This window comes from Cucurbita pepo, chromosome 11 (assembly GCF_057944985.1).
Source record: "Cucurbita pepo subsp. pepo isolate OVF chromosome 11, ASM5794498v1, whole genome shotgun sequence".
Taxonomy (NCBI): domain Eukaryota; kingdom Viridiplantae; phylum Streptophyta; class Magnoliopsida; order Cucurbitales; family Cucurbitaceae; genus Cucurbita; species Cucurbita pepo.
Window position 1 is genome coordinate 15,581,061 of NC_141808.1, and position 24,061 is coordinate 15,605,121.

A 24,061-nucleotide genomic window follows, 5' to 3' on the forward strand; every position below is an offset into this window, starting at 1 on the left:
GAGGGACATATTCAACATTTGGTATAGAGTCAGGATGCTGAAACATATGTCGTCACTATATAAAGTCACCGGAGGAGAAGTGACAACAATGAAGAGTAGAAAGGAGGGGAGTGTAATGTTCTAGTACACGTTACTCATGAAGAGTAACTACGCAGTATGGTCGATCAAGATGCGTGTCAACTTACATGCACAAGGCGTGTGGGACACCATCGAGCATGGTGGCGTTGATTGAGAATAAGGATAGGAGGACTCTTGCCACCATCTACCAAGTAGTCTCGGAGGATGTTTTTCTCATGTTGGCAGAGAAGGACTCGACAAAGGCAACGTGGGAGACGCTACAAACAATGCATGTGGGTGTGGAACGTGTCAAGGAAGCAAAGGTGCAGACCTTGAAGAGTGAGTTCGAGGCTATTCGCATGAAGGATGGTAAGTCAATAGACGGCTTGGCCATGAAGTTGACGACGATCGTCAACGGCATCCGTTCATTAGGCGACATAGTGGAGGAGATCCCTGTCATTAAGAAGTTCCTTCGAGTTGTTCCCCCAAGATTCATGCAGATTGTTACCTCTATCGAATAGTTTGGCGACCTTAAAAACATGTCAATTGAGGAGATCATTGATCTTTTAAGGTCCATGAAGACAGACTTACTCCGGAACCAAAATTGGTTGTATTTTTTTATTTACTAAAAAATTAGTGTATATAATTGAATGAGGTTGAGAATTTACACCAAAGTTAACTTTATATAACATTTGATTTTAAATTTTTAACTAAATATATTACTCTAATATCAATAAATATTAAACATCTCTGATAACAATATGGCTTCTCAGAATGCACACGAAACGCAGCGTTTCATTAGTTTCCTTGACACAACATTTTTGCACCCGCAAGGCATATGAAGTAGGTCGTCTCATATGTGTGTTCCCTTACTTCCACTACCAGTCGCTTTTCACAATAGCACTATTGTTGATATTGCTACACGTCCTACTTCATTCTTTTCACAGTAGCACCATCATCCAAGGAAGAAAGTAGAAGAGAAGAAAATATCAGCATTTCGTAGTTTCGGTGAAACTCCGTCCTCGTAAAACGTTTGATCAAAGGCATAGTTTCGATTTTGTTATAAATTGCGTTTATTGGAAACCTAATGTTCAATTGACCGGAAAACAAGGAGGCATTGCCGTGATTTTAACTCGACTGTGGGATTATAAAATTTGAGACTGCGTCAGGCGTGTTATTGATACGAAAGTGTTCGAGTTATTTGGTATGGTAATTCCATTCTTTGAAATCATCACAAAAGGTTTCAACAAACTGAGTTAAAAAAACTCAAAACCCATGTTCTTTCTCGATTCTCGACGGAATTGAGCCATTCAAAATCCTAAAATGGATGTCCTCAACCAATTGAGTATATCTTGTAAAAAAAACTTCGACATTTTAACTCCGATCATTTATCCCGAGGCTAACTTTGACCCATTTTTCCAATTTTTCACTATTTTATTTTATACTAATGTCCTTAAATTTTATAAACAAGGGATAATATCAAATAGTAAATAAAATAATCAATCTTATTATTATAATCTAGTTGTTGGTAGATTAAATATAAAGCATACCCCTAATATGTTCATAACAAAGTTGTCACACTCATATATAATTGGGACTTTCATCAATAATGAGTTGACTACAAATAAATTATAAATAAACTTACAAATGGTTATCCTTAAACTACTAACTTGTAAATATTAAATTCCTCAAAACGACAAAATGTGTTCTTTTTTATAACAATAGGAGGGTAGAAAAATAATTAAGCATTGAATAATCTTGGGAAAAGAGTATATATTATATGAACTTTCTCTATATTTTAATTTCTAGTGGATTTATATTATATAGTTTTTGATCATATGATATAATGAATAATATTTCTAGTTTTTCACTTAATGAAACATTTGGTTATAAATATGAAACATTGCATGATTATAGGTGTGAGAGAGAGAGACAAAGATGTTGGGAGTAGAGAAGCTTTTAGGTCATGTGAGTTTGACGAACCTATGTCGTAAGGATAGACAAAATGTTTCCTTCCAACTCATTAGCTGCATGAATGGTGATCCATGTAAGTTTCTTGGTTTTGAGCATTGTATTTTGTTTAACTCTTTCTACCCTTTTGTTTAATTCGTGTAATGAATGTTTTTGTGCGGTTTCGTGTTAGTTGGAGAGGAGAACGATACATTTCTTATGAGAATGTGGAAACCTCTGTGTAATAGATTCTAAAACGTTGAGAGGAAGCCTAGAAGAGAACAATATTTATTAATAGATATTGGGTAGTGTGCCAACGAGTACGTTGGACTCTCAAGGGCGGTGGATTGTGAGATCTCTCGTTGATTGAAAAGTGAAACGAAGTATCTTCCTAATAGACGTGTTTGCCACCAAGGGTAGTGGATTGTGAGATCACACATCGGTTGGAGTGAGGAACGAAGTATTAGGGTGTGGATACCTCTCCCTAAATGTGTTTGCCACCTTGCCACCAAGGGCAATGGATTGTGAGATCGGGAGAGGAAAACGAAGCGTTTTTTATTAGGGTGTGGAAATCTCTCCCTAATAGATGTGTTTGCCACCAAGGGCGGTGGATTATGAGATCTCACATCGATTGGAGTGGGGTTTACACACTCGCTCTCCCTAATAGACGTGTTTGCAGCTAGGGGAATCTGTTAGCATTTCTTTACAGGGGTGGTGTATAAACCTCTCATTTATAGACGTGTTTTGAATCATGAACTTCGAAACCCATTAAAGTTTCTAATCACTTCATCGACCTGATTAGTTTCTAAACCCGTTAAAGTTTCTCATCACTTCATCGACCTGATTAGAAGTTTCTCATCACTTCATCGACCTGATTAGTTTGTAAACCCGTTAAAGTTTCTAATTACTTAATCGGCCTTTGTATACACAGCAAATGGAATGCAAGGGAAAGTGGGGAAAGAACACTTGATGGAGATTGGAGGAGTCGAAGATGAAGGGCTAATCAGGTTTGATTGGGATGAAGAGATTGGGTACCCAGGAGCCATGTTGGTTACAAATTACAACCATTCTTCCAAGTTCTTCCTCAAATCTATCACTCTTCATATCCCTTATTGGGGAAACATTCACTTCAATTGCAACTCCTGGATTCAGCCTAAGAAGTACGTACATCATCGCATTTTCTTTCTCAATAAGGTAAATATTTTCTATGCTTTCAAGATCGTGAACAAAAAAATAAGATTTAAATTTTGAAAAAAATTCTACTTTTCTTCATTTAATTTAATCGAATATTTTAACCGTTAGAATCTCGAACATTAATTTTTATGTTAATATCACGTGACGTTTTATATTTGTTTTCTAAGACCAAATATTTTTATTCTTTATTTGGTCTCCTCTTGACGTTCGTACTTATCTTCTTTCTCTCTCTTCTCAAGATGTTCGAGAGATGTTCAGGAAGCTTGGTAGAGACTGAGACTTTGTGTTCCCATTCTCGTCACCTATTTTATTTTCTAGTAATTTTCTCCGATTTATCATTTTTTTAAAAAAAATAGTTATGGTAAAGTTTACATTTTTTTCAATATAATCTTTATTAAAAATTTGTAAAACAAAAAAGTTATAATAAATCAATGTATTTTATAAACAAACAATCTACCGACATAATTTTTAAAAATTGAAATTTTGCAACATAATCTTTAATTTTAAATGTTACAATTATAACGGAATATTTGTTTTGGTTTTGTTGTTTTTATAGGCATATCTTCCTAATCAAACACCGAGAGTACTTCAAAAGTATAGAGAAGATGAATTGGTGAAAATGAGAGGAGATGGTAAACAGAAACGCCAAAGCTGGGAAAACATATATGATTACGACGTCTACAATGATATTAGCGATCCAGATTCTAACTCTACAAATAACCGACCCATTCTTGGAGGGTCAAAAGAATATCCTTATCCTCGTAGAGTAAGAACGGGGAGGCCGAGTTCACGGAAAGGAAAGAAACAATTTAATCTCCTAAGTTTATTTTTTATTATTTTCATATTAGTACCATTCTATTGATAAAAGGTTGATACATTTACAACAATAACGACGGAAAAAAAAATTAATTAATTAATATTCTTGTTGTGAATTGACAGATGATAGATATGAGACGGAACCTTTTATCGAAGACATTTACGTTCCGAGTGATGAAAGATTCAGTGATTTGAAGGAATCAGATTTTGTTTTTCATCAAGCTAAATCAGCATATCGATTTATTAAAGGTAAAATTAAAGCTACATTAATTGAAAATTCTCCAAAACGATTCGACTCCCTCGAAGATTTCTTTGCACTCTATCGACCGCGTTCCTTCTTTCGAGGATCGAAATTTCCACTACCCCAAGTGATCAAAGGTATGTAGCATTCTCTCAACCTTAGTCTTTAAGTTGAAAATTATGATGGGTCAAAAAAGAGTTCAATAACAATTTAGTCTTTGAACTATAATACGTAACGTTATTGATTCAATCTCTCCAAAAAAAAAAATCAAAAATAAGGGTAAGTTTAAATTATTATACTTAATTGTGGTGCAGTCTTCGAGACCCAATTTTCGATCTAGGTCACTGCGACACTATTTTAGACTTCCACTCCAATCTCGTCTAGTTCTAAGAATAATGTTAAGTAGACTTTCTGAATCAAAATAGTTTAATTGTACTTACCGAACGGGTTAAAAGTGATAACAAAGGTTATGGTATAATTAAACAGGTGATCAATTCGGATGGAGGACCGATGAAGAATTTGCTAGAGAAATGTTAGCAGGAGCAAACCCGATGATCATTCGTCGTCTCCAAGTAACTGTCAATTTTTTTTTTTTCTAATTTTTATATAAAACTATTTAAATTTACTTCATTTTCGAATATTTATTCTTATTACGTGCAGGAGTTCCCACCAACTAGCAAGCTTGACCCTGATGTTTATGGTGATCAAACCAGCAAGATTACCAAAGAACACATAATTAATAGTTTAGATGGACTCACGATAGATCAGGTAAGAGATTTAGTATTAGGGTTTTTGTTGTTCAAATTTGGTTTCGATCATTGATTACTATTCTATTACGTTCATTTTTATGTAGGCCATTGCGAAGAACAAGCTCTATATACTAGACCACCATGATTTAGTAATTCCGTATCTTAAAAGAATAAATGCAACTTCGAGAAAAACTTACGCTACAAGAACCGTTCTCTTCTTAAAACAAGATGGGACTTTGAAGCCTTTGGCAATTGAATTGAGCTTGCCGCACCCTCAAGGATATGAACTCGGAGCCATTAGTAGAACATTGTTGCCACATCAAGACAAGGTTGGAGAAGCACTTTGGCAACTAGCTAAGGCTTATGTTAGTGTCAATGACTCTGGGCACCACCAGCTCGTTAGTCATTGGTGAAACTCTCTAATCCCTTGATTTTTCTCTAGAATTTGATCAATTCATCATAAGAAAAAAGTTAGAATTTTACTTACTTTGTTTGCAGGTTGAACACTCACGCCGTAATTGAGTCATTTGTGATTGCAACGAACAGACAACTCAGTGTTCTTCATCCAATTCACAAGTTGCTTGTTCCTCACTTTCGATACACCATGAAGATTAATTCTCTTGCGAGAGCAAACCTCATTAATGCCAATGGCGTTGTCGAGAAAACTCAATATCCCTCTAAATATTCAATGGAGATGTCTTCGTTTGCTTATCGAAGTTGGAATTTCACTCAACAAGCACTCCCTGCTGATCTAATCAAGAGGTAACAACTTTTATCGAACATGATATCATAAGCTCTTCTTGGTTTATTGATGTAGTTCTTCTTGGTTTGTGATACGTTTAGAGGAGTTGCTATTGAGGACTCAAGCGCCCCACATGGACTCCGATTACTAATAGCGGATTATCCATATGCTGTTGATGGACTTGACATTTGGGCAGCCATCAAGACATGGGTACTAGAGTATTGCTCACTCTACTACGAGAATGATGACATGATTCGTAATGATCAAGAGCTACAATCATGGTGGAAGGAGGTTCGAGAAAGAGGCCATGAAGATAAGAAAGACGAACCATGGTGGCCAAGGATGGAGAGTTTTGAAGAACTAATCAACAGTTGCACGATTATCATATGGATTTCTTCAGCTCTTCATGCTGCAGTTAACTTTGGACAATACCCTTACGGTGGTTTCCTTCCCAACCGGCCGTCTCTCAGCAAAAGATTCTTACCCGAAGAAGGGACGTCTGAGTATCTAGAGCTGCAGTCTGATCCCGAAAAGGTTTTCATGAAAACAATCACTTCGGAACTACCAGAAGTTGATATTTTAAATATCTCAACGATTCAGTTTCTATCTACGCATTCTCAAGACGAGTCCTATTTAGGGGAAAGAAGTGATCTATATTGGACTTTTGATCAAGAGGCTTTAAATGCATTTGAGAGATTTAAGAAACGACTTGCTGAAATTGAAATAATGATAGCGGAAAGAAACCAAAACTTCACGTTGAAGAATCGTGTTGGACGACCCATGAGCATGGCGTACACTTTACTACTTCCTACCAGCAAAGATGGGATTACAATGCGAGGAATTCCCAACAGTATTTCTATTTGAATACCTATAGCTTGGTTATGGGTTTGTGTTTAGTTCTTGGTTTTATGTCATCTACTCTCGTTTGTGGTTCTTGTAAATTGATTCATGTTTAAATTGATTCATGTTTCAGTGAACCATTAAAAGAACATAGTTCTTTCTTAGATCATGTTTTTAGATAAAGATTTTCGAATAGCACTCTCAAGACCACCGAAGAAATAAGAAACTTTTAGAATGATATGAAATTGTCCACTTCAGGCACAAGTCCCTTACTTATATACCCATCCAAATAAGAGTGATTATGAGCATATGATAGCTAAGAAAGGCTTAAAAATAATTTATTGTTACTAACTATACCAATAAAATACCACCTTCGTTCTTTGATAGTTAAAGAATTGATAGTTCATAACTATATCATCTGTAACTTTTTCTAGACAAACCATGCTAAAAGAATCCGTGTTGGCTTATAGGGATAGTTGTCAATCTATGAAGCAGTTCAAATCAAGTAGCTAACGAGATCACATCATCGAGGATGCAAGGAAATGTTAGAGTCATAATCTCGCCATACTTTCCTGATTTTAACATAATTTACTAAAATATCATTGCTTCAAATACTTATTGAACATACTGCACTTTATTGAACATAATTTACCATACTTTAGTGAATGATAATAGCCACTTCTGTGTACCTTATTCAAAGAAGAGGTTTAAATGGAGGTGCTGTTGGGAATTCCTCTCCCTGAGAGCCCTTCATCACCAGATGGATACAGCAAAGTGTAGGGCATCAGGACTGGTCCAGCTCTGTTTTTCAATGTCAAATCTTCATTTCTTTTGGTTATTGCTTCTTCGATCTCGGCCAACTTTTTCCCGAACTTCTCGAACACTTCGAGTGGTACTTTGTCTGTAGTCCACTCAGGGGAGTCTCTTTGGCCGAGATAGACCTCATCAGACGAATGCCTTGACAAAATCTCTATCAACGAGACACCGAGAAGAGTTTGTAGTTGCGCAGTGATTGTTCTTAAGAAGGCTTTATCGGGGTCTGATTCAAGTTCTTTATACTCGGGAGTGCCTTCTTCTGGCATGAACTTCCGACTTATAGTCGGTCGATTGGGAAGATAACCTGCATAAGGGTATTGTCCAAAGTTCACTGCAGCATGAAGAGCCGAAGCAATCCATATAATGATAGTACATGTGTCTATTAACTCAGAAATATTCTGCATTTTAGGCCACCACGGTTCATCTTTCTTGTCACCATGACCTTTCTCCCTAAGTTCCTTCCACCAAGACTGAAGTTCCGAGTCATCCCGCACGGTTTCATCAGTCTTGTAATAGTAAGAACAATAATCTGTAACCCATGTCTTGATTGCTGACCAGATCTCAAGTCCATCGACAGCATATGGATAATCCTCAATTACGAGACGAACTCCATGTGGAGAATTTGAATCCTCAATTGCCATTCCTCTAAATGAACCAAAGATCTTGAGCAAGTTATATGACTAGTTTGCAAAGTATCAGGACATTGTATGAAAAAGAAAATCTTCCTTAACCAGACTAATGCTCGATAACAAATGCTACCATGAATATTTTACCTCTTGATGAGATCTGCAGGGAGCGCTTGTTCAAGAAAAACCCAGTCCTTATATAGAACAGCTGACATCTCCATGGAATATTTGGACGGAAAAACTGTTGCTTCTAAAAGGCCACCTGCATTAATGAGTATCTGTCTAGCAAGCGCGTTTATATTCATGGTGTCTCGAAAGTGGGGATGGAGAAGCTTGTAAACTGGATGAAGAACACTTAGTTGTCTGTTCGTTGCAATCACAAACGGCTCAATTACAGCATGAGTATTCAGCCTACAAGATACCGAAGTTAAATTCAAGAATCCATATGACTAGAACTATACTCAAATTTTCAGTCCATATCACAGAAGAATAATACCAATGGCTGATGAGTTGATGGTAGCCAGAGTCATTTACCGCCGCATAAGCTTTGGCAAGTTGCCAGATTGACCTACCAACCCCTTGTTCGGCTGGAACAAAAACCTTGCTAACCGCTCCATATTCATCTCCCCGAGGATTTGGCAAGCTCAGTTCGATTGCCAATGGCTTCAGAGTCCCATCTTCTTTAAGGAAAAGTAGGGTTCTACTAGCATAAGTCTTTGTGGAAGTTGTATTAATTCGTCTAAGGTATGGCATCAGTGAATCGTGGTGATCCAATATAAACAACCTGTTCTTATTGATTGCCTAAGCCAACAAATTATACAAGATATGAGAATGCAGAAATAATATCTTCCGAGGATCAAAACTTGTTTTTTCTTGGGATTATTTACTCAATGATGATAATTCACCTCTTCTACCGTAAATCCATCCAAGTTATGAATTATGTGTTCTTCAGTTATCTTGCTATTTTGATCACCATAAACTTCAGGGTCAAGCTTGCTCGTTGGTGGAAACACCTGCAATTCAAAGTATGAATATTCAATTTGGGAAACATTTCAGATTTTCTTAATCCCAAATTTTTATACATTTGAAAAACGAGGTTATTATATATTGCTGAGATTACTTGGAGACGACGAATGACTACAGGGTTCACTCCGGCCAGCATTTCTCTACCAAATTCTTCATCGGTCCTCCATGCAGATCTATCCTCTGTTACAAAAAAATTGATTAAATCATCAGAAATTTAAGCTAACAAGAACCTAAGTTATCAGAGACTACAAACTTCAAATACCTTTAATCACTTGAGGCATAGGGAATTTGAAGAGCCCTTCACCATCAGTTCTAAAAATTTCCTTGATCAACGGAGCCGCAATGTTTTCCCTGATAACCTTAAACAAACCATCCGGCACTCGAAATCCTCCTTCATAGAGATCAAGAACGTCCTGAAAGCTGTCGAACTCACCCGGAGTGGCATCAAAGTATTCTTCGAGGCCAGGTTTGATAAACTGCGATACTGTCTTCAACGCATAAGCAAGAAAATCGGATAACTTCACGTGACCAAATCTCTCATCTCTCGGAACGTAAATGTTTAAGCTCTGAACAAGTGGTATTCTGCTCTCAGTTTCCGGATCTGAAAGAAAAAGAAAAATCGATTCCAATTCCGATACACTTCCAATAAATTGAATCTACAAAACTATTAGGAAGAGATTTTGATTTTCTTGCCAGATTTGGTCGGCGGTCGTCCGGTTCTTCCTCTCCGAGGGTAAGGATAGTTGATCGAGCCGCCAAGGACGGGACGAGCGTATTCTGAACCTTTATCTGGATCAGCAAGGTCGTTATAGAGAGCATAATCATAAACCCTATCCCATTCTTGGAGTTCGCCATTGCCATCTCCTCTCAAGCTCTGCAACTCGTCTTCTCTCAACTTACGAAGCGGCTCTGGTGTTTCGCTTGGAAGATAGGTCTGTTTCAATTAGGGTAAAACAAAATTAAATTTTCATTTATTTATACCTTTAAACTTCAATTTTGACGTCATCAATTAAATAATAGCCTTTTCAAATTAAATTTAAACAATAGATAAATAATTATTAATTTAAAATTTTACTCAATACAACTCGATACTCTATGGTCCCATTACTTTAAAATTACTTAATAGATCAATTATTAATTTGAATTTTAAATTGATTCAATAATTATAATAAATACAACCCGATAATGTACGGGTCTCATTACTGTCAAATGTGTCACTAACCTATTGGTCACTAAATTTAAAATCTTGTAATAGTTCAAGTTCACTGATGTCTAGTTTGCCCTGTTACATATCGTCGTCAGCCTCAAGTTTTCACACTCTTATAAAGAATGTTTTGTTTCTTTCTACAACCGATGTGGGATCTCACAATCCACCCCCTTGGCGTGTTACAGTCCAAGCCCACCGCTAATAGATATTATATGTTTTGGCCCGTTACATATCGTTGTCAACCTCACGGTTTTAAAACACGTCTGTTAGGGATAGGTTTTCACACCCTTATAAACAATCCACACCCTTGGCGTGTTATAATCCAAGCCCCCCCGCTAATAGATATTGTCCGTTTTGGCCCGTTACATATCGTTGTCAACCTCACGGCTTTAAAACACGTCTGTTAGGGATAGATTTTCACACCCTTATAAACAATCCACCCCCTTGGTGTGTTACAGTCCAAGCCCACCGCTAATAGATATTGTATGTTTTGGCCTGTTACATATCGTTGTCAGCCTCACGGTTTTAAAACACGTCTGTTAGGGATAGGTTTTCACACCCTTATAAACAATCCACCCCCTTGGCGTGTTATAGTCCAAGCCCACCGCTAATAGATATTGTCCGTTTTGGCCCGTTACATATCGTTGTCAACCTCACGGCTTTAAAACACGTCTGTTAGGGATAGATTTTCACACCCTTATAAACAATCCACCCCCTTGGTGTGTTACAGTCCAAGCCCACCGCTAATAGATATTGTATGTTTTGGCCTGTTACATATCGTTGTCAGCCTCACGGTTTTAAAACACGTCTGTTAGGGATAGGTTTTCACACCCTTATAAACAATCCACCCCCTTGGCGTGTTATAGTCCAAGCCCACCGCTAATAGATATTGTCCGTTTTGGCCCGTTACATATCGTTGTCAACCTCACGGCTTTAAAACACGTCTGTTAGGGATAGGTTTTCACACCCTTATAAACAATCCACACCCTTGGCGTGTTATAATCCAAGCCCACCGCTAATAGATATTGTCCGTTTTGGCCCGTTACATATCGTTGTCAACCTCACGGCTTTAAAACACGTCTGTTAGGGATAGATTTTCACACCCTTATAAACAATCCACCCCCTTGGTGTGTTACAGTCCAAGCCCACCGCTAATAGATATTGTATGTTTTGGCCCGTTACATATCGTTGTCAGCCTCACGGTTTTAAAACACGTCTGTTAGGGATAGGTTTTCACACCCTTATAAACAATCCACCCCCTTGGTGTGTTACAGTCCAAGCCCACCGCCAATAGATATTGTATGTTTTGGCCCGTTACATATCGTTGTCAGCCTCACGGTTTTAAAACACGTCTGTTAGGGATAGGTTTTCACACCCTTATAAACAATCCACCCCCTTGGTGTGTTACAGTCCAAGCCCACCGCTAATAGATATTGTATGTTTTGGCCTGTTACATATCGTTGTCAGCCTCACGGTTTTAAAACACGTCTGTTAGGGATAGGTTTTCACACCCTTATAAACAATCCACCCCCTTGGCGTGTTATAGTCCAAGCCCACCGCTAATAGATATTGTCCGTTTTGGCCCGTTACATATCGTTGTCAACCTCACGGCTTTAAAACACGTCTGTTAGGAATAGGTTTTCACACCCTTATAAACAATCCACACCCTTGGCGTGTTATAGTCCAAGCCTACCGCTAATAGATATTGTCCGTTTTGGCCCGTTACATATCGTTGTCAACCTCACGGCTTTAAAACACGTCTGTTAGGGATAGGTTTTCACACCCTTATAAACAATCCACCTCCTTGGTGTGTTACAGTCCAAGCCCACCGCTAATAGATATTGTCCGTTTTGGCCCGTTACATATCGTTGTCAACCTCACGGCTTTAAAACACGTCTGTTAGGGATAGGTTTTCACACCCTTATAAACAATCCACCCCCTTGGTGTGTTATAGTCCAAGCCCACCGCCAATAGATATTGTATGTTTTGGCCCGTTACATATCGTTGTCAACCTCACGGCTTTAAAACACGTCTATTAGGGATAGGTTTTCACACCCTTATAAACAATCCATTCCCTTGGCGTGTTACCGTCCAAGCCCACCGCTAATAGATATTGTCTGTTTTGGCCCGTTACATATCGTTGTCATCCTCACGGCTTTAAAACATGTCTGTTAGGGATAGGTTTTCACACCCTTATAAAAAATGTTTCATTCTCCTCTCCAACCGATGTAGAATCTCACATAACATATTAGATACAATTGAAAGTTCAAAAACTAATAGACATAAAATTCAAAATTTAAGAACAGTGGTAATAGTAAACACGAGACTAATATCAAAAATAAAAAAAATTAGTAAATAAATAAAAACTCAGTATAATCCCTAACTCGATTTACACATAACCTAATTTTCAAAACACAGAAACATGAACACATAGCGTTGGTCATAGAAGCTTAGCCTTTAAGTTATTTTACTATTTCAATCGATCTTAATCGTAGGTATCGTAATTTTTTAAACTTTGGGCTCGCTTACTTATACAAAACGGGAATCAAGGAACGAGAATAGAAAAAAAAAAAAAAACATATTCTAATTCCAACGCATTACAATATCTAGTAGGAAGAGAAAAGGACCCGAACCTGGTTGACGAAGAAAACCCGATCTTTTTTGCTGGTACGAAAAGGGTAAACCCAAGAATTACAAAGGAAATAGATTCTTCCATAGCCGGGAACGTGTCGAAGTGTTAGAGATTTAAGATAGAATTCGGTATGATGATGATTTGTAATGAAGAAAGCACCAGGAATTCCCATCTCTTCTTCATCCCAATCAAATGTAACATTGAAGGTAGCTTCCCCAGCCGTTAATGGAGTTATTGTAGTGATCCAATCCTCCAAATAAGCTGTTTTTCCCAATATACCCCTCGACCCATTGCCTTCCAAAAAGAAGAAAAAAAAAATCAATTATAAGAATAATTTTTTGAAAAAATGATAATAATTCAACCAAATTAAACCTTATTTTCTGTAAATAATAATGTTGACTATTTTTTTCCCTTTTAAGGAGAAAAAAATTATTGGTTTATTTTTTATTTTAAATTATTTATGCATAAAGTTATTTTAAGAAATAAAATAAATAATAGTATTTAGAAATAATGTCTATTTTATTATTATTATTTAAACCTTTTTTAGATCTCTAAATTTTCATAATATAATTTGTTAAAAAATTAGCAATAATAATTAAAATGTGGTTTTATATAATATATATTTAATAAAATAATATTTAAGCTATATAAAAAAAAAATTATTTTTAAGTACATAGAATTTTTTTAGAAAATTTAACGAAATAATTATAAAGCAAAAGTATGCTTTTAAGATAAAAAGCAAAACTTATAATTGAAGTATTAGTTTTCTTTTTTTTTTTTCATTAAAATTCAATCTCACGCTACGTTTTCATACCCACTAATATATTCTTAGAGAATCTTGCTAAAAAGGTCGTATAAACTTAAACAAAAAGACGGAGAAATTATTCAAGCAAAGCATCCTAGCTGACATTTGACCTATAATTGAATCTACGAGAGAAATTAAGAAACTAAGACATTGTCACAGGACTTGTTTTGAAAAATTGTGATTTGTCGTCCTAACCCTGATTCTCGGGACATGCAATTAAATCAAAATTCCTAGACAGTATAAAAACCGTCAGTAACATCGTTTGGCCTCTCCTTGAAGAATCTCTCGAGAACAAAGACCGAGAGAGAGAAAGAGAGAGATTATATTGATGAAAGAAGAGAGAGAAAACTTACTGTGATCGCCATGAACAACACTAACAAGTTGGAGAGAAACTCGTTGGCCAAGAAATTCGTGAAGACGATCGAGAAAAGAAGCATTAAAATCGTTGAAGTCCAAAACATTGCTTTTCATCAAAACCACTTCGCCTTTGATCTTCTTCTCTTTGGACAACATTTTTTACTCTCTCTTTCCTTTTTCAGAAAACTCAAGAAGTTTAAGAAGGTAAGAACTAAAAACACCCTTTTATACCCACACAGCCGGGCAACTTAATGGACCTGTACCCGTTTCAACACCCGACCCGACCCGACCCGACCCGATTCAACCACTTATTATTATTATTATTATTATGACTATTATTATTATTATTATTATTATTATTATTATTATTATTATTATTATTATTATTATTATTATTATCTACCAACTATGAATTTAAATGAAGAAATTTTAAATGTGTAGGGTAGTTTTTTAAAGGCTACAATCCACCTGTGCTACTCGAGCAATAAATAAATAAATAAATATATCTATATTTGCGTCTGTTCTATGTAAAAACCTTTCAAAGCATTTTAGAACGTGTCATCGACTTATATGTTCATAATAAATTCGTTAAACAATATAGTGGAAAATAAAGAAGAGAATAAAATAATGTTCGTGATATAATCTGAGGGCTATAAACAAAACGAAATGCATCCATCCTAACTTTAATTTCGCTACGGTCTGTGATGTTGTCATCTGTGTAGAGATTTTTTATTTATTTACCTGAAAAGTAATAGTAGTATGTGACTGGAGTATTTTAGGAAAATACTCCCCACTACTGAGGTCAAGAAATACAATTGTAGACAATTGTGTTTGGGACATGTCATAAAACATCATTTCATGACAATGGCCTTAGCTTCCGGTCGGAATAGAATTGGAAGTATAGAATTTTTCTACACGGCTCACGTACGCGTACATGGACCCATGCAAGCTGGTATACCTACCCTTGAACTTAAGCTCGTATACCAAGCCTTGAACCTAATCTCGTATACTTACCCTTAAATCTGATCTTCAACTAGCATACACTCACACTGTCGGTATATACACCACGAAGGGTATAGAGCACGCATAATATCCCCTATTACACTCTACATTATGATGATAGGTTTGAACTCAACTTAGGAATTTACTACTAAAGACACTTGTCAAGTTCCAAATTTTACTCACTCGACCAAGATGTCACGTGTTTCAAATTTCACTCGTTCGATCAAGAGGTCACATGTTCCAAATTTCACTCGCTCGATCAAGAGGTCACATGTTCCAAATTTCACTTGCTCAATCAAAAGGTCACAGGTTCCAAATTTCACTCAACCGACCAAGATGCCACATGTTCTAAATTTCACTCGCTCAATCAAGAGGTCACATGTTCCAAATTTCACTTGCTCAATCAAAAGGTCACAGGTTCCAAATTTCACTCAACCGACCAAAATGTCACATGTTCTAAATTTCACTCGCTCGATCAAGAGGTCACATGTTCCAAATTTCACTCGCTCAATCAAGAGGTCACATGTTCCAAATTTCACTCAACCAACCAAGATGTCACATGTTCTAAATTTCACTCGCTCGATCAAGAGGTTACATATTCCAAATTTTACTCAACCGACCAAGATGTCACATGTTCTAAATTTCACACCCTCTATCAAAAGGTTACATGTTCCAAATTTCACTCAACCAACTAATAACATGTTTTAAACATTTTAAATTTCAATGTTAGGTGAATTAAAGAAAAAATAAAAAAGGAAAGAGAAACTTGCGGCAAGGGTACATCAATCCCTCTTCATCCGACTGGAGCCAATTCGACGGCGACCGTCTCCGAGTCCCATTTTCATGGATGAAACTCAAATGGGTATTTCAAAATCTGAGCTCCAAGCTTCCCTCTTGGGCCTCTTCTCGAATCTCCCCATTCAGAGACCAATTCCATCAAAACCCATTTGCAGAAACCTCCTCATCATTCGTCCTCAACCATGTAGACCCAAGCTTCCTTCTGTCCGTTTGTGGAAGACACGGCCACCTCTATTTGGGCTCTTCCCTCCATGCCTCCATCATCAGGAGCTTCGAGCTCTCCAACCATGAAAATGGGGTCGTCATAATGAACTCTCTCATCTCCATGTACGAGAGGTGTGGCAAATTGCCGGATGCTGTCAAGGTGTTTGATGAAATGCCCACGAGAGATACTGTTTCGTGGAACGCATTGATTGGTGGGTTTATGAGAAATGGGGAGTTCTATGCTGGTTTTAGCTATTTTAAGGCTATGTGTTTAGTTGGTGATTGTAAATTTGATAAAGCTACTTTGACGACGATTTTATCTGCTTGTGATGGCTTGGAGATGTGTTGCATCATTAAAATGATGCATGGTTTGACGTTTTTGAGTGGATATGAACAAGAAATTACTGTGGGAAATGCTCTGATTAGTTCGTATTTTAAATGTGGATGTGTTGGTTTTGGGAGGCAAGTTTTTTATGAGATGGAGGAGAGAAATGTGATTACTTGGACGGCTGTGATCTCTGGTTTGGCTCAAAATGGGCATCATGAGCACAGCCTAGAGCTGTTTAGGGAGATGATGAGTTGTGGCTCTGTGGAGCCAAATTCTTTAACTTATTTGAGCTTACTCACTGCTTGTTCTGGTTTGGAGGCATTAGAGGAAGGATGTCAAATTCATGGTCTTATTTTGAAGTTGGGAATTCAGTCAGATTTGTGCATTGGGAGTGCTCTGATGGATATGTACTCAAAATGTGGAAGCATTGGAGATGCTTGGAAGATTTTTGAATCGGCTGAGGAACTCGATATGGTTTCGTTGACTGTTATCCTTGCAGGGTTCACACAGAATGGATGTGAGGAAGAAGCCATCCAAATCTTTCTGAAAATGTTGAAAGTGGGGATTGAGATTGACGAAAATGTTGTTTCAGCTGTTCTTGGAGTGTTTGGTGCTGATACATCTTTGAGGCTGGGTCAACAAGTTCATTCGTTTATTGTCAAAAAGAACTTTAGTTGCAATCCTTTTGTGAGCAATGGACTTATAAACATGTACTCCAAGTGTGGAGCACTGGATGAATCAGTGAAGGTCTTTGATAGGATGCAAAATAGGAACTCTGTCACATGGAACTCCATGATTGCAGCGTTTGCTCGACATGGAGATGGCTCGAAAGCTCTACATCTTTACGAGAATATGAAACTGGAAGGTGCAAAGCCAACAGACATCACGTTTCTATCATTACTCCATGCTTGTAGTCATGTTGGGTTAGTAAATAAAGGTATGGAGTTCCTTGAATCAATGACAAAAGATCACAGGATGAATCCTAGGAGCGAACACTATGCTTGTGTTGTCGACATGTTGGGTAGAGCAGGACTGCTGTCTGAAGCTAGAACCTTCATTGAGAAACTGCCTGAACAGCCAGGATTACTCGTGTGGCAGGCGTTGCTCGGCGCCTGCAGCCTCTACGGTGATTCTGAAATGGGGAAATATGCAGCCGAACATCTGTTTTCGGAAACGCCGTATAGCTCAGTCCCTTATGTTTTGTTAGCCAACATATATTCTTCTGAAGGGAATTGGAAGGAAAGAGCAAGGACAATTAGGAAGATGAAGGAGACGGGAATGGCCAAAGAAACTGGTATCAGTTGGATAGAGATAGACAAGAAAGTCCATAGTTTTACTGTTGGAGACAAAAGGCATCCACAAGCTGATATCATTTATGGAGTTTTGATGGATCTGTTTGTACTCATGGTAGATGAAGGATATGTACCAGATAAGAAATTCATCCTCTTCTACTTAGATCCTGATGACAAGAAGGAACCGATCGATAACGATAACGGTCGTGTTAACGATCCAAACTTATTCCCCTCTCTGGTATGAATACTAGACATGAGCTGTTATTATAATGACGTCCTTCCCACTTATGAAGGCTACCCATATTATTGTGTAGATAGGCTCCCCATGTTCACTTTTGCTTCTTCCACCAGGCCAGCCAGGGCCACTTACTCAAGGTTAGTTAGAGTAATAAATCAATTATAATTTCAAATTTGGGTGCATCACCAAAAGGTTTATGACATGTTTATCATTTTAATGATGATTTCTCGATTTCTTTCTTGTAATTACGACGAAGCTAGGATTAACATGTTCATATTGTAGTTCACTGACTCATGCCCCATAAGTTGTAGACATTATGTTAACACCTTTGCAATTTCATAACGAGAGATGTTAAAACTTAATATGGGCCACGTTTTCTTCATCTTTTAAAGAAAACTATTAATCATTTTTCGCCATGGTTAGAGTACCATAAGTTTAATAACCATTGTATACTGTTCTTGAGCACCAAAGATAACATGAGAATGCTACATTATAGGTGAAAAAGGTAATTTCCACAAGTTCAGCTAAAATTTACCCCTAGTTATTCACTGATAGCATATAATACAAAGTTCAGATTACTGTCATGCCATTTCATTTAAGGTATTTCTCTTCAAGGTTGATTTTGGATATGTGATTCTTGTCTGCAGAAGATTCACTTATCAATGTATCTTGGCTTTACCATAAGGAAAATTTGATGAGATAGCTGTAGTAGTAAACTGATAGCCAATGCTTGTAGCTTGATTATCTATAGTTTACTCAACTAAGAGACAGATAAGAACATATTTATCAAGAAAACTGACTCTTCTTTACTTTCTGGAACAGAATACAATGCATTAGGAGTTCATAACTTACAAGGACACATGAGTTGTAATAATATCAAGGAAACTCGCTTCGCTTATCGTGAAATTGCTTTCATGAATCGGGTTACGGAAGAGAGAACTCCAGCTGCTTTGTCGAAAAATGACGGGTCGTTTGACTCTGCTACATTTCCAAATATTATCTGCATAAGATACTTAGGCTTACATTTTTGCTCCAACTAATCTCTTATGGATTTAAGAACCACTATAAAGTTCAAATTGTGAAAGCTCCATAATCTAGATGTTAACTTCTGATCATACATTATGAGGTAAGTAAAAGACACATTAATAGTAACAACCAAAATCAACCAAAATCCACCGCTAATAGATATTGTCCGTTTTGGCCCATTACGTATTGCCGTCAGCCTCACAGTTTTAAAACGTGGATGTCAGGGAGAGGTCTCCACACACTTATAAGTTAGGGAGAGGTTTCCACTTATAACAAAGCATTCTTGATAAGTGTGTGGAAACCTCTCCCTACCAGACGCGTTTTAGAAACCTTGAGGGGAAGCTCGGAAGGGAAAGCCCAAAGAGGACAATAAAGGGAAGCTCGGAAGGGAAAGCCCAAAGAGGACAATATTTGTTAGCGGTAGGCTTGGGCTGTTACAAATATTGTCAAATCTCACATCGGTTGGAGAGGAGAATGAAACATTTTTTATAAGTATGTGGAAACCTCTCTCTAATAGACGCATTTTAGAACCGCGAAGCTAACAGTGATACGTAACGGGCCAAAGCGAACAATATTTGCTAGAAGTAGACTTGGGTTATTACATTAATAGTATGATGATAATTTCTCATATGTTATTTTCTTAGGTAACTGACCTCGAGGTCTCCAGCATCCGGTCGGCTTATTAATTCTTTGGCAAGCAAATATCTGCCTGGCCTATCTTTATCATCAAAGAACACTTTCCACAACCTGGTTAACAATTGCAAAGATGTCAATCACTTCCTCAAAAAAGAAAAACCCCCCAAAAAAAAAGGAAGAACAAGAAGAAGAAAGTGGTTGGAGAAAGTTCAACCATGGATATTTTCTGTAAGATGAGTGACCATGGCCTTGAGTTTGATTATTATTTCACATTAATGGTTCCGTTACTTTCAAGTAAGATATAGCATAATTTTTTATTCTTTTCTTAAGTTAGTTCAGGACTAAACTATAATCTGGACAATCTGGGTTGTTCTATATGACTTGTTGGGTTATAGAGTCTGCTGCTTATTGTTATACCGTAAAACTAGATGTGATAAATAGTTTTATATAGTTGGTAAATCAATATATGGTAGATTGTTACATCTGGTAAAACTATATATAATAAACTGAACTATATATATATCCCTAGACAGTGATTTGAAAATGTACTTTCTATCTTCTTCGTATTCTCTTTTATTGTATATACTTGAAGTCATCAATATAAACCTCTAGTTATTATTCCTCTTAGCATTTTCTCTCTCTTGTTTTTTGTGTTCATCTAGATTGAGTATGTGCATTGTTGTGTGATCCTAACAGATTGGACCGAGTTTTTCTGCATTTTCAGCACGGTGAATAGATCTAAAGAATCTCATAAGATGTTAAAATCTCCTTACCCAGGATAAGCTCTAAATACAGCACCAGATGGCAAAGGCCTCATGGAGTAGACTGTTGTAAATGTGCTGCACAAAAAAGAACAAAGTAGAGGTTGAGTTGGACAAATCCTAAGTTTAGAGCCTCTTGTATATGAGACCTCTTTTCTCCTTAGCAACTTTTATGTATGAGGTTAGACCTTACTTCACATTAGAACACTTTATTGAGCTATGATGATCATCTTTTGTAAGTAACTGTTTCATAATGCTGATGTCTACTAAGAGCTTTGAAATTTACCTTAAAAAGTATCTTCTCAATTTTCGAACGTTAAATCCGACCCCTACATCTTCGCTGATGAGACGGGGATTCCACATGATAAGAGGCCTTGGCTGCCATCAATGTAGAAAAATAAAGAGGTGGATGTTGGGTTATAGAGTCTGCTGCTTATTTATAACTTATTCAAGTGTTATATATGAAAAATGGTCACAAAGATATATATGGTAGATAGTTATATATAATAGATGATTATATCTGGTTAATCTATATTATAGTAAACTGAACCATATATATACCCCATTAGGCAGTACATCTGTACTTCAACAGCAAATGGAATGGTTCAGATTTTTACCGGATCATCCGAGAGGGCAGCTGCTATTTTCTCCACATTTTCCAACATTTGGTAATCAGGAACAACCATGACAACTATCTCATCTGCAGTATCTACAGGTTTTCGGTCGCTTAAGCTGAGAACGACAACCATACGAAGGGAACATACAGATTCAGATTGCGAAAATCGACTTTAGCTCAACCTTTTGGAGTACACAACTTGTATGTTACATGGAACTTACCTGGAAATTTTGAAGGAAGCATCTTTCCATCGATATTCAAGAAGTGCAGCGGCCCCAGCATCTGGAAACACAGCTTTAACTTTCTAGCAATTAAATTTGCATTACTTAGATATGTATATTACAAAGCTAGTGAATAAACATCCTAAGAACTTTGAAATTGTACCGTTTACTTTGTAACACATTCCATGGTATAATATATTCCAAGTGTTCTCCAAATTCAATTCTTGATTGATAAACAGGGCCTTGAAGTGATAATTCCATATTCTACTTACCTCACATTTTGTTTCCTCAATGACTGACTCCAAGAAAACTCTGGACAGTTCCCAGAGTTCAGCTTGAGCACCTTCATCGTCCAGAAACTGTAGCTGGGGGATAAGGAGCTCAACCTGAAAAGAAAAGGTGTGGATTGTGAGATCCCACGTCGGTTGGGGAGGAGAACGAAACATTCTTTATAAGGGTGTGGAAACCTCTCCCTAGTAGACACGTTTTAAAAACTTTGAAGAGAAGCCCAAAATGGAAAGTCCGAAGAGGACAATATCATGAGCACAGCCTGGAGCTCTTTAGGGAGATATAGAAATGAATCGGGGAATCATGAAATGTCTCAAAACTGGCATTCGAACAAGTAGGTCGTTTCAGAGTTAGTAGCAATGGATCCCTTGCAAATTGTCCGACCAAGCATGGCAAATTATACAGGAAGAATCTAAATTTACAGCAACATACTACTCAGGTGATTTGGGGAGGCTGCAATTTGGAAATATCAAGCGTTTTCAAGTTCTGTCATAATTTGTGCATATTTATAGAGAAGTGGCATAAGATTTGGCAAAGATTAGCAAAAAGAGTATCATACTATTGCTCTTAGTCCTCCTGAAGACACAAACAAACCAGCAGCTTCACCAGATTGCCTGACTGCTCCCTCCAAGTCTGAAGGCAAGCAGCTGAAAGTGAGAGTAAAAACATTGAGAAAGTCCTGCTTCACCAACCAAATGAGAATGGATATTTCAATTTCACAAAAATCTTTATAAAACAAAACAAAAAGATGGCCAATACTGTTCCTCCTTTCATTTCGTATCAATTGAGAACGTTTACTTCTAGTGAACAGATAGTGTTCGTTACTTATAAACCCATGATCTTCCTCTTAATTAAATAACGTGGGACTACTCCTTCCAATAATCCTCAACAATATCTCCAGTCAAGCTGAGGGTTCCCTAGCTAATTTGAACATGTCTAGTCTATTTGCAAAAGAATAGATGACATGTTCGTAGGTGGCTACCATCGCTTGAACTTGCTCTCTCCCACTTCTTTATTATTGACAAGGTCTTTATTGACTACTAGGTCAACCTATGGTGGTTGGTAATAGTCATATAGATGATCAAACAGTAAAAACAATTAGTTAAAAGCATTTCTTGCTTACAGAGGATCAACTTCTTGCCTTATGCTCATGGTCCGATTCTTTGAGATCCCACGTCGGTTGAAGAGGTGAACAAAGCATTCCTTATAAGGGTGTGGAAACCTCTCCCTAGTAGACACGTTTTAAAACCGTGAGGCTGACGGTGATACATAATGGGCCAAAACAGACAATATTTGCTAGTGGTGGCCTTGGGCTGTTACAAGTAGTATCAGAGCCAGACACTAGGCGGTGTGCCAGTGAGGACGTCGGCCCTCAAGGGCGGTGAATTCTGAGATCCCACATTGGCTGGAGAGGGGAACGAAACATTTCTTATAAGGGTGTGGAAACCTCTCCCTAGTAGACGTGTTTTAAAACCGTGAGGCTAACAACAATAAATAACGGTCCAAAGCGGACAATATCTGTTAGCGGTGGTCTTGGTTGTTACATATTCCCTCTTGAGGATATCTTACTACCAGCATCACCTTACCCTCCAAAACATCTCAAGCCGCTACTTCAGGATCACTCCTAGGGGATAAATGAACTTTCTAGACCAAGAAATCCACCATGGCCAGCCCTTGGGGTTTACAGAACTTAGTTCTTCATCATTCAACCATAATTTAAGACCATTTTGAGAGACTTATGGGTCACAAATCCTCCATTAGCTTGAAAAAATCCATACCACCTAGCTCTTAATTATATGCAACTCATTAATCAATCAAATAAGAGCCACCATGAGATTCTTTCCATCTTTCCACTATTAACTTCTAGGGTTCAAACAACTTTAAGATTCAATAAACAAACATTGAGGAGGAAGAGAAATTGAAAACCTGTCATCTTCTTCAACCTCTTGACTCACAGAAGGCTGTTGTTCTTGTTGTTGCAACGACATTGACGGATTGGGTTCTTGTGTATCATCCTGGGGAACCTCGCCTTGAAATTTCTCGAACTTGGCACGAATTTTTGAAACGAACCCATTTTTGGTGGATGAAATTGGAGGGAAGGCAGTGAGGGAAGAAGGGCGAGGAAAAGATAAGGGGAAGTGCGTAGATGAGGATGGATTGGATGGTGCTACGAAGGAGCAATGGCCGAAGGAAGGGTTTGGGAATGAGGAAGCCATGAACAGATCACTATTTCTCCTCCAATCTGTCAGCCATAGAATGAGGAATGAATTCACTCTGTGTTCTGGATTTTTTGTGGCGCTGCTAAGTGCTTATCCTGAAATTTAGTCACATTTTGTATGGGTTAAATTCTTAAAAAATAAAAATAAAAATAAAAAATCAAATTTTAATTTTTTAAAAATTTTAAACTATATATTAAAATTCAAACACAAAGAATTGGAACTTATAATTTAGACACGTACGACCAAACGCAATCCAAATATTTTATCATTAATTGGTTCGTTATTTAACGAGAGTTACTAATAATGAAAAAAAATTAATAATTGAGTTGGGTATAAAAAATGTTTCAACCAAATTTAACTCAGCCCACGAACAC

At 37.3% G+C, this 24,061-nt stretch overlaps 4 protein-coding genes across 6 annotated transcripts; 2 read left to right on the forward strand and 2 right to left on the reverse strand.

Annotated features, from left to right (window-relative positions):
* The first annotated feature begins 3,820 nt into the window (after positions 1-3,820).
* Positions 3,821-6,673, forward strand: LOC111805572 (linoleate 9S-lipoxygenase 6-like). Its single transcript, XM_087128683.1, has 7 exons — positions 3,821-4,022; positions 4,141-4,266; positions 4,745-4,830; positions 4,919-5,026; positions 5,112-5,416; positions 5,506-5,769; positions 5,851-6,673. The coding sequence occupies exons 1-7, from the start codon at positions 3,821-3,823 to the stop codon at positions 6,611-6,613; spliced, it is 1,854 nt and encodes a 617-aa protein (XP_086984809.1). The 3' UTR covers positions 6,614-6,673.
* Positions 6,674-7,134: 461 nt separating this feature from the next.
* LOC111805573 (putative linoleate 9S-lipoxygenase 5) lies at positions 7,135-14,254 on the reverse strand. Its single transcript, XM_087128737.1, has 9 exons — positions 14,055-14,254; positions 12,898-13,190; positions 9,751-9,991; positions 9,320-9,658; positions 9,152-9,237; positions 8,937-9,044; positions 8,528-8,832; positions 8,179-8,442; positions 7,135-8,050 (listed from the first exon to the last, which is right to left on the reverse strand). Exons 1-9 carry the CDS (start codon positions 14,212-14,214, stop codon positions 7,297-7,299), a joined length of 2,550 nt encoding a protein of 849 aa, XP_086984863.1. The 5' UTR covers positions 14,215-14,254; the 3' UTR covers positions 7,135-7,296.
* Positions 14,255-15,798: 1,544 nt separating this feature from the next.
* LOC111804718 (Tetratricopeptide repeat (TPR)-like superfamily protein) lies at positions 15,799-19,730 on the forward strand. Of its 3 annotated transcripts, none has more exons than XM_087128739.1 (3): positions 15,799-17,920; positions 17,997-18,057; positions 19,591-19,730. In XM_087128739.1, the coding sequence occupies exons 1-3, from the start codon at positions 15,908-15,910 to the stop codon at positions 19,596-19,598; spliced, it is 2,082 nt and encodes a 693-aa protein (XP_086984865.1). In that variant the 5' UTR covers positions 15,799-15,907; the 3' UTR covers positions 19,599-19,730. The 3 variants fall into 3 exon arrangements, with proteins under 3 accessions (XP_086984865.1, XP_086984864.1, XP_023545246.2); XM_087128738.1 differs by having other exon boundaries at positions 18,001-18,057; XM_023689478.2 differs by lacking the exon at positions 19,591-19,730 and adding an exon at positions 18,743-18,881 and having other exon boundaries at positions 18,001-18,057.
* Positions 18,577-23,775, reverse strand: LOC111804812 (DUF1995 domain protein, putative (DUF1995)). Its single transcript, XM_087128741.1, has 9 exons — positions 23,395-23,775; positions 22,028-22,115; positions 21,453-21,566; positions 21,181-21,263; positions 20,961-21,075; positions 20,630-20,721; positions 20,356-20,421; positions 19,600-19,693; positions 18,577-18,920 (listed from the first exon to the last, which is right to left on the reverse strand). Exons 1-9 carry the CDS (start codon positions 23,682-23,684, stop codon positions 18,816-18,818), a joined length of 1,047 nt encoding a protein of 348 aa, XP_086984867.1. The 5' UTR covers positions 23,685-23,775; the 3' UTR covers positions 18,577-18,815.
* Positions 23,776-24,061: the final 286 nt, after the last annotated feature.